This window comes from Lottia gigantea (genome assembly GCF_000327385.1).
Source record: "Lottia gigantea unplaced genomic scaffold LOTGIsca_12, whole genome shotgun sequence".
NCBI lineage: Eukaryota > Metazoa > Mollusca > Gastropoda > Lottiidae > Lottia > Lottia gigantea.
This window is the reverse complement of record NW_008707225.1, coordinates 4,207,829-4,219,027: the sequence shown is the minus strand read 5'-3', so window position 1 is coordinate 4,219,027 and position 11,199 is coordinate 4,207,829. Positions and strand designations below refer to the sequence as shown.

At 38.0% G+C, this 11,199-nt stretch overlaps 1 protein-coding gene across 1 annotated transcript in view; it reads right to left on the bottom strand.

Annotated features, from left to right (window-relative positions):
• The window catches only part of LOTGIDRAFT_230510 (hypothetical protein), a gene marked incomplete at its 5' end in the record, with an annotated part of 2,795 nt that extends 1,699 nt beyond the window's left edge, over positions 1-1,096 (bottom strand). The window contains one exon of the mRNA XM_009048320.1: positions 968-1,096. Coding sequence (XP_009046568.1) covers positions 968-1,096 — 129 coding nt within the window. The remainder of the gene's footprint in view (positions 1-967) is intronic.
• Between the last annotated feature and the right edge of the window lie 10,103 nt (positions 1,097-11,199).

Below are 11,199 nucleotides of genomic sequence, written 5' to 3'. Positions count from 1 at the left end.
CAGCTAAGAATACAAGGTCATGTCACAAGTTTACTTGCTTGTTAAGTTTTACTCATTTGCAGCTTTGCATAAATTGGAACATCTCTACGACAAGTTGTCTGGAACTATGACCACAGTGTCAACGTCGACGAGCCGTTAGACTAACTTTGATCCCTTGATGGATTATTTTGAAAACCAAAATCCGATCAGGAAAAAACAGAAATGGGATTTCTCTGATCCTATTCGGCATTACTGTAACTCAAATAAATTTCACCATGAACATTGACTGTGCCTAAATCAGACAGGATAGGGCAGACCGCCAAATGCGAAATTGTGAAGTGAAAGATTAAATATTTAAATAAATATATTCTCCATTTTGACGCTTTGAAACTTCAAATCATTAGCGACAGTTATTCCAAATTCCATCCCGTCAGTCCATTGTTTGCTTTTTTTTAATCTCTATCTTGAATTTTATCGCGGCCAGGAACGGTTCCAGGCACGGCACGCTTTATCAGGGCCAAGTGTAAACGCAGCTTATGTATCATAGGTGACACCTGAATTCTAGGAGTACTATAGGAGTTTAGTTCGGGCGAACTTGCGACTGACAGAATCTGAGAACCAGGCCTACTGGAATTTCTTGTAACTGATGATATCTAAGAATTTGATCATTCGGTAGATACAGTGAACCTAAGCAAGTCGACGACTGAAAATTTGCAGTTACAATCAGCTGATCATGTTCTACGTTATTTTTCTAAAAATGGATTTTTTGTCGTAGAACTAGGCTATAATTTATTTGATGGTAGTTGCATGTTGTCGTTAAATTTCTCGACTGCATGATTGTTTCGCTGTTTGCGACATATCCTAGATACTGCGAATCACCTGTCGACCCAGAGTCAAACAGAACACATCCTGCTTAACTTGTTATAAATTTAAAAGCCGAGTTTTCTAAGAATTTTTCCTAATCTTGAAATTTTACAATTAGTTCTACCACCGAGGTCAAATTGTTCAAAGGAGAATCCACTTGTAGGTTGAAATGAGGAGTCAGTCGTTTCATGTGAAGAAACAAGAAACCTGCCAAATTCCGAGACCGACTCGACAAAGTAAACTCTAAGTCCATTATCCACTCTGAAGTATTAAAGTGCTTGGAGAAAAGAGTAAGCGCTTCGTGTCTAAAAATACTATATTTTTTAAGTCAATATGTCGTTCCTCTGTGGTAATCACACCATACAAATCGGACTAAACTTTCGCGAGACTGCATGGTTAGTTATCAGTTGAAAAATCAAACCTAATTTTGTGCGCAACTAGGCGTGGTTCCTGAGGTAAGATTTGAGGAGCGGATTCATCAATGGCTTACAATAATGCCACACGTTTTGCTATATTATGCGTAATAAAGACCCCTCTGAGCCGCAATGTTTCATTAAATATATGCATTTATTTAAACGTTCTGATAACGAAGAAATTGACAATAGCTCCTATAAATCGTAATCTCGAAATAAGAACTATCCGAATGAAACATGTATTAGAACATCTAAAGTATAGATGTGGATAATATAAACTGGACATATTTTAATGTTTTCTCCAAAACTGAGGCGTTTGGGACCACAAAGTGCATCCGAACTGATGATGATTGACTCATCCACTCTCTAATGATATATAAAATAATATATTAAGACAAACCTTAATTGAATTGACAAATACTATCTACAAAATAAAAACATAATTCCCGTTACACCATCAAATGAATTTGTTTAATCCTATGCGTTTCTGGTCTCCGTCTGACGGGACTACTTTTCTCCTTAGCTTTATTGTATCTTTGATCAACAGAAATATATATATATTCTCTAAGAAATTATATTTACGTATGGTTTTTTCGAGGTGTATGAATACATAAAAGAGGGTTTTCATTATCTTTTTGTTTATTATTTATGATGTAGTTAATATGCATAAATGTCGGCACATGCTATTTCATACTTTACTGAGCATTTATAGCCGAAATATCTTGTAATTTACATGACAAAGTGACGAATGATTTGTCTTCAAAATACTGCGTTTGAAATATAAATTGGGATGTCATGCTTTGTCATTGATCTATCTTCTTTTTGATATACATTCAGAGGCATGGTGCGTTCAATCTTGGGAATGCCACGAAGTTGGTCAACTAGGCATCTGAACCTATACGTGTAGTCCACAAAGATATATCTGGAAATTGTAATTGAATTGTGGTTATTCATGAAGTATCAATAAACGATTTTTATTTGTTATACTTCAGTGTATATGTATGATTTCGCAATGGAGGTAGGTAGGTAGTTGATGACAAGTTAACGTTCGCTTCCAGCGGATGCTGATATCGCAAACTAGGTAGTTATGTTGGTAGTTGGTTCAAATTGGATGATTCTGTGTTATTGGTTTGTTGTTGATTCTTCGTTAGATCTGGTCGGATCGAATGACATAGCGGTGAAACTCGGTCCTGGATGGTCTGGCGTGAGTTACTTGATCTCCTTCATTCTTCCAAATTCGTTCTGTTCTGATCATGGTATTTCTTGTTGATTGGTAGTCGAATGGTAGTCGTTGGTTTGGTTTGGTTAAATTATCTTATAACTGTTGGAAAACTAGACGACCTGAAAAAAAAAAGAAAAAGAAAGAATCTGAGAAGAGAGGGGGAAAGGAAAAACATAGGGGGAAAAGCTCTCATCAAAAAGGGGAAAAAGATGTTCTCTCGTGTTTCTGAAGTGAAACTTGTTAAATTGGTGGGATATAATTAAAAAGTGTTAAGAAACTTTGAGAATAAAAACTAAGCCTATCTGTTCAAGACATATTTGGTTATAAAATGGAAGACGAGTTCCATTATCGTATACCAGTGGTCCGTGGGTGGAGCCAAAACATTCTGTATGGTGAGTGCTATGCCGTTGGTTTCCAGGTACTCTGTCAGTGGCTTACGAGCGGGTTTCAGTTCAGTGCATTGAATGAGAGCATGCGACATTTAATGGAGTTGAACTGATGGTCTCGTAGTACGTTGTTGGTCCGGTGTTATCACTTTGCAGGTGGCTACAGATGGATGGTTTGGTTTGGTTTGGTATCTTCCGATCAATCCGGTATCTAGCGGTGTCAAGGTTCCGTAGCATGTCGTAGCAAGATACGAAATAGAAGTATTCTACAGGCTCGATATCCTCCAGGCTGAGACTTTCCTTGGTACAACGGTATACTTGATCATTGCCAGGGATTGAGAGATGAAATGCCAGTCAAGGTAACATACAGTCACGACAGGGAATAATACTCAAAACACCGTTGGGCTGTTTCTTCCGTGTGCACTGAATTTTAGTGAGATTTCTGCCTCGAGAGGCTGCGAAGAAATTGAGGCCAGAAATCCACCGTGTGTGGGTGTCTTAACCGCCATCTCGGTTAAAAAAAGTACCTAACCAAAAGTGTTGACGGATCGCGTGGTATCATTATGGTAGCCGTGAATGATGTAATTTTAGAAATAAAGCTTGCTGAACATGGCAACACTACCCGTGTCTGTACGCTGCTTATAGTGTAGAATTCCAAAACAAGGAAATGAGACCATTTTGATCAGTTACCTGACACGGAGAGCTCTCGTCTGCGGTGAAAAAAGGAGTCCAAATGTTGCTCAGCTGACAGGCTTAACCAATCGATATTAGGATAATAATCGAATACTTATTAACAATACCTTAATCCCGTGCCGATGCATTCAGTTGAATAGCAACACGTTACTTTCAATCACCCTAATCTATTCTATGTAATACCCCCATTTAACCAAGGATTGTTTTGGTCGATCGGCCTCATTTTTGCAAAAGAGTCGGGAACCTGCATTATCGAGCACTGTCCTATACATTCGGGGGAAGATCTGGAGCGACGGACTCAGCCCCCCTAGTAAAGGATACAGAAAAGTATCCCGACTAGATTGTCCCCAATAAATTTTTTGATCGGCCCATTGTCGTTCTGAGTAGCCTCTTATCGTCTCGAATGGACTCTTTTTTACCCGAGTGAATACCGACCAATGGACTATGGCATGAGTAGGAGTAATCACGGACGTTCCACGAACGATTGACTCGTTTCTGGTACGCGAAAGTACGCGCAAGTATCTGAAGGTACAACCCAAAGGACCGATGGAGGCTTACTTCCTGTAAGCGAATGACCGATCTTCTCGCCTTGTTCGGTTGAGAGAAGCCGAAAATTGCCGCTTAACTGCCAATATCTGCCACCGTTTTTTGCGTGAAAGTGGCCGAATGCAGGCGTATATTGACGCAGAGAGCCGCGGGATAGTTTGGCACACGTCTGCACATCGGTCGGCTACCTGTGGGGGTGATCGGGCACTAACTGGCACTTGGGTGCACCAACGTGCGAGGGTCGGGTCCATATACTCTGCAAATATACGCACGACCTTCGCTCGAGAGTGCTAAAGGTTAAACCGAAAGCTCAAGAGTGTGTGCGAGACATGGTGAACTTCGGGCGACTAAGACGACCAAGACGACCACAGGCCGGCGGTTTTGATCGGATACTCTTTTCCTATATGAAGGTTATTGACTTTTTTGTATCGACAAAAAATGGTCGGTACTGTCGGGGCCAAAAAATTTAGGAAAATGGCCTCATAAGAAAATTTGAACGACTACATTTGGCCACTCTTCGATTTGAGTCGATGCAAGACGACAACCACGCCGATCAAAAAAATACATCATCGTGGACAATCTAGTACAGATCGGGCCGATCATCGGAAAAAACAATCCATGGTGAAATGGGGGTATTACTGAAAGGTTAAATTACCTCAAGGGCAATGACCTAGACACCGTTTATCCACCTATAATTCGACTTCAGAAGTGTACCATTCTACGTTTTGTTACACCTCCAATCGATATCTGGCGAAAATTGTAGCTTCTACCTCAGTATTAATGTGATTGTATATAAACTTAAACTATGGCGACAGTGAATTCGGTTGGATTGTACATGCATTTTGTCTATACCTATCATTAAAAATGATAAACACGAACCTTGGTATGTATGCCCCACGGCGCTATGACTACCCTTCATAATATTATACAGGGGATGATCATAAATCTCAAACGGAACGAAAGAATTATGAATGTAACTCATAAAATGTTTCTTAAAATAGGACTGAGCTGTAAAATATGATGTAGGTAATAAAGATGGTAGCCAGAAGGTCAGAATAAAGGCCTGACTTAGGCAGCTTCAAACAATTATTCGCTAATATTTCAATCTCGGCTTATCGATATATCCCATAGGATTTTTAAACCCAGAATCCCCATCCTCACAATGTCAAGCTATTACGAACTGCGTCTAATACCTATCTGTTCTGGGACGCGCTGACAAAGGCACAATAGAAAAGATGCTGCAAAAATGGTAATACTTGCAACGGCGAGTTCATAGCGTCCATACACATACATGAAATTTGGTGAAATTTTCACCAAAGAGTGAACCCTATTAAAAGTAGAAAAAATAGAAAAATATTTCACATGAGGAGTTGCCCTATTTCTTGAAAACGCGTTCAACTTTTAGCTCCTTAAATGTATAAGTCTTGTCATATTTTGACAAAACGTGTTAATATTGATCTTATCTCCCCAAAAAAGTGCGAAAGAACTAGGGTTGAAAATTTTTGAGTGATTTTTACTGTACTGCAAAATATGTTTATTCAAGATCAAAGCTGCCAGGTGGGTGAGTATTACCTTGCCTGGCAAACTATCCTTTATTGAAAAGTGGCAACAAGTGTCCAGAAGAGCGAGTATACTCTGCCTGAAACCACACCATCCATTGCTGCGTTATACCACGCACAAAATTGGGATCCAAAAACAAAACCTAGTGTATGTAAAATGATAGAATCCTTTGGCGGCAACTCCACATGCTAATTTGATGACAACATTATACGCTTCACATGTGTAATACTATGTTTACATTTCGTACTTACATCACGCTTGTCACATAATTTTACACTAATCAGGGGGGGGGGGGGGAAATCTTTGTGAATTGTTACGAATTACAGTGGTGCTCTCTATAGAGTTATTGCTATCTTTATTGCTGCCGATGACGCCCTTTGCAAGTCTGGAGACAGGCTTTTCTGAAGTTTGGGGGACCTCCCCTTGAAAATTTTAGAGAGTTAGACGCCTGGACATTTCCCAGTGAATTTAAGGTTCAAGATTATTTGTATTGGGTCTGAAGGATCCCCCCTCCCTACGCCATGCCCCTTTGGCTATGGGCCTGTGTCGCTTGTCTGAGACAGATTTATGGGTCTTTTTTTAGAATAATTCTTCTGCGTGTAGTTCTCTCATTATTACACAAAATATGAAAGAAAATGCAATTTCCGACATCAAATTCCAAATCTAAACCACTATTTGGTCATAGATAGGCATAATATTAAAACATCAAACGTGAGTCCATGATGTTCAACATTTGTTCATATTATGTCTGGTGTGGATATTATTAAATTCCAATGTTAAAGTCAACTTGGGTGTCAAATCACAGGCATCTGTATGAAACAGCAGTTTTAAACTTTTCGTTCATTTAATTCTGATAAAGTCCAATTACGGTATGTACAAAAGATTTTCATCGGGCAATTCAAATCTGATTAGTTATTTATGATCTGAATTTCCAGTGCGCCATTGGTCTCAATGTATTATATAGATTGTCTAGAGTTATAGTAAGAATAAACCTATTAGAAGATATAATAGAATTATTCCGATAATTACTTAGTGAATATATGTTTATTTGATATACCCGACTAATCCAATTTTCTTTTTTAAATAATTTAGCGAGTAATATATGAGAATCGTGAGACACATTTAGTTTTATCCCCATTTATTAGGTATTACACGTTTTGTCAATATCCCAAATCGAAATTTTCGTGTCAATGTCTATATCCTAGACAACATTTGGACATGAAACTAATCAAAAATTGTCTTATGGCATTTGATACCATAGTTGAAGGGCAATTGACTGTAATGTCAGTCAATTTTAAAAATGAAATTATCAGACCCATATTCAATAAACACTAATTGCGCCGTCACATCGGATTTCGACCACTTGCGATCAGCGAAGTGTAGGGTCGGTGCACCAAAGACTGTTACGCACTCAGTGCGTTTCTTTTGATAACCATGGGCTTGTTACGGGAGTCCAACGCAATTTGTTAGAATTCCAACCACGATTCTTATTGGGTTCTTACTAGCCGACCTCTTATCATAGGATCATGATGCAAATAAATCGTGCCATATAGTTGAATCAATAAACGCAGTGGAAACTCAATGGGAGCGCAACGTGCGCATTTTGAGGCCCCTAAGAAGGTCAAAACGACACCGAAGGCGTAGAAAAGTCATGGTTAGGACGCTATGAACTCGTCGTTGCAAGTAACTGTTTTCGCAACATCTTTGCTACGAATCTACTGCGCTTTCATCGCTTTCATGAGATGCTATGGCGCTTGTATAACACCTTCTTGATTCCATTGCGTTGGCAGTGCGTTTGTTTTGAACTTCACCACCGAACGACATTTGTATTTACTACACCGTCATATCACGCTTATGGTGATTTTAACAAGCTATGGGCCAATTTTACGTCGTTGTAGGAGGTAAAAGGGCATCTTTCTCGATTCCATTGTGTTGTCAGTACGTTCCAGAACAAATAACCGAACCTTGGCTTTTGTTTTGAACATTCCCAAACAAATACCTTCCTTCGGGGCAATCATCGGCGATAATAGTGACCATCGAACGAAGTTTGCGTTTCCTACACGTCACGCCACGATAATGGCGATGTTAACACGCTATGAGCTACTAGTTGTAGCAGCGCAGAAAGAATGCTTTCCCTATATGACGGGATTAATTTATTTCTTTGAACAAGGGGTCAAGATATTCTGAATCAATAACAGAATAAATGCAAGAGACTTGAATAAGCGCGTGGTTAAGTTATGGAAGGCTCATCGGAAAATTGATCATAGCCCCGTCACACCAGACTGCAACCATTTACTATTTTACGACTGGAAATGTACCAGGTCGTAGTTAAACGTGACGAAAAGCATAGAAAAAGTCCATAAAAATTACAAATTTAAAAGCAGTCGACCTCATACCGCGAGTCCTGTGAACAAGTTGCGTTCTGACATTTTTGCGGAGTCTTTGCCTAGCGTGTATTGCGCTTTCATACCACTCAAAAGATGTTACAACGTTTGTCAATAGCCAATGGCGTTCTTAACGCGTTCCAAAATCAACAATGCATGATTCGGCGAATAGTGGCAACCATTGCGACAATTTTTCATTGCCTGCTTATACCACACTCATAGAGACTTTAACACTCCGAGATGATTTGTCCGTGGCAGTAGCAACGCAGCAAAAACGCCTTTCCGGCGTGACGACAGCATCGCGGATACCTTGACAACATTTCATTGAATGAAAAGTTCAAATGAACTCTATTAATTTTGCTTGTGACCAATCATACTCTACAACAGGCCTGCAATTTCTAAACAATAATATAGGTTCGGCCAACTCTGTTATTTACTGGATCCTTTACCAGAATATGTCATTGTCCATGTCCCAAGGCATTATCTTCTACATTATCTACAAAAGGTAGTATACAAGTTGTCATCCGCAGACGTGAAGCTATCGAAATACCAGCACCTATCTAACGCGGAGTAATGGATAGAAGACTGTAACACGAAATTGGAGCTTGTGCTTAGTTTTAAACTTATATTTGATTGGTTGTTATGAAAGCCTATGCATTGATGTGAAGTTTCAACTGTAGATGATGAAAAAACACTCGCCTGTATTTGGGGACAGTGACTGCGCCAGTTGGGGTACATAGAAGGCCCTCTATTTGTAACCCCTGAAGTCGCCAAAGATTGACAAAGCAGGGTAACATAGGATTGGGATTGTGGTCCACAATTACTATCTTACGTGTATGAATATTGTGCTTAATTGAACTTGTTACAAATTAAAGGTTGAAAAAAGTAGGTCGTATAACTCTCAATTAAATTCATTTGTAAGACCATCTTTTTGATGTAATAAGATATGAAGAAAATATTCACTGCTTTCAACCTATCACGAATCGCAACCTATTAATCTGTCAGAGGAACACGTAGTTCTCTTATTTAGCCTCTAGAATGGCTGTAAGAGCACCTCAATTGGTCTAGTCGCCCACTTTATTGAAGTAGTTGGAATTGAAGTTCAAAATACCAAAATACCATTGCTATACTCACTTGAGTATTTCTTAACTTTGAAAAGACGGAAAACACTTTAAAGGTTTCGCGGAGCTTCCGGTTTCCAGGACTGATAACGGAAATAGTTATTGATTGGTTTATTAAGAACCAATTGTATGCAAGGAATTCAAATAATAAAAAGTGTCTTTGATTGACGCAAAGGAAATCAGTCAGAGAGAATGCTTTGATGAATGGAAGGATTGTGTCAATAAATAGAAAAAGAGGTCTTTTGATATATTCCTGCAACTACGTGATAGCGTTAGGTTTTCATCCTAGAATCATTATACTGTAATGTTTTTTAAAGAAGTTTGGATTCAACTTGTTAGATGCTACATAGTTTAATATGACAAAAATTAAAATATTAAAATATACCCTTGAAAGATTTGCAGGGGGAACAATTTAATTTTTTTCATTTTAAAATACAGAAAAAGATTGTTGGGTTCAGGGGTATCACCCGACCCCTCCAACACACTCTCTTTCTAACAAATAGAATGAAGCCATGAATATCAGCCTTCTGAAATTTAGGCAGGTGAACAACATTTCATAGTCATGGTTGCGTAAATTTTATGAAAGTGTGGACGTAGAAGCCACGACATTTAGCTTTTCAATTGTTTTAAAATTACGTATTGACCTCTCTCCTCGAATTTCCAATGAAGATATGCCACTACCAACCTTCAATTGTGTTATGAGGGATGGAGAAAAGTTGTCCAATTGAGACCAATATATATGCAATAGGTGTCAACAGAAAAATAACAGTGTAACATTTAAAGTTATGTAACACGTTATATGACTTACATGACCTGATATAACATTTTAACCATTTTTTCTGGATGTATAAAGGGTGTGGCATGAATTATAAGAATAACCTTATTCTTTAAAAAAAATAATTGAATAAGTTAATTATTGGACTTGTTGATTTTGACCTTAGTCTTGACCTTTTTTTTTTCAAGTGAGGATTATAATGACTTACAGTCGCCTATTTCCCTTCGATATTCCTAAACCGGGAACCAACGAAACCAAATAAAACATTGTGATAGTGATGTTTTAATTTTGTCAATTTCTTTTGATATGCAAATTCCTGGAACGAAATATATCTTCAGACTGTGCGAAAATAAAATAGCGCCTTAACTCGTTGACTACGTCTTTGGGCGAGGTGAATACAGAACATTCATATCACTGAATGCTCCACTCAATAAATTTTGCGGTATTTATTGTTTCAACTTTCAACAGAAATATTGTAATTGGTCATGACCCAATCGAGTCAAAATTTACCGGAACATAATTTACAAATGAATTTCTTTAGATCAAGGATGGCAAGTGTTGTAGCCAACCATCAGAAAAAACGAACTTTAATGTGACACACACGTATATAATACATATGATTCTTCCTCGTCATTTTAAACTCCGAATTCATTAGCTTAATGCGCCCAGAGCTCATCTAGAATTAGATATAAACAAGCTCAACATCTGCCAAATATTTCAATGTGACAATAGTTTTTTTTATTATGAAACAAATCTAACGGTACTGCTGTAAATCACTCTGATTTCTCAGGGTTAAATAGCAGGCGCTAATGATGTACAGGGACAGTTATGACAATGAATAATTCATATATTACATATTGTTAATGTTTTATTGTAAAAAGTGGTCACTAATAACCATCCATTCAGTGAAAAGCCTAAATACATAATTAGTGAATTAAAAATAGTATGTCATATTGTATATTATACATACGCGACATAATATAGTCCATTGAAATGACGTATGCCTGCACATAATTTGACATATGTTATTCCTAGCAGTTGGAGAACAGGGTTGGCTTAAAAAATGCATGAGATTGCACAGTGCCCGAAGCTACACCTTTCTTAAAATAGATTAAAATGAATAATGTACATACAATAATTCATAATAGGAAATTTTGTAGTGGCCTCAAAATAAAATATTACGACTACCATGTGCCCTCTATATGCTTCCATAACAATAAAGTTTTGTACAAGATATATATATATGCATATTCAAT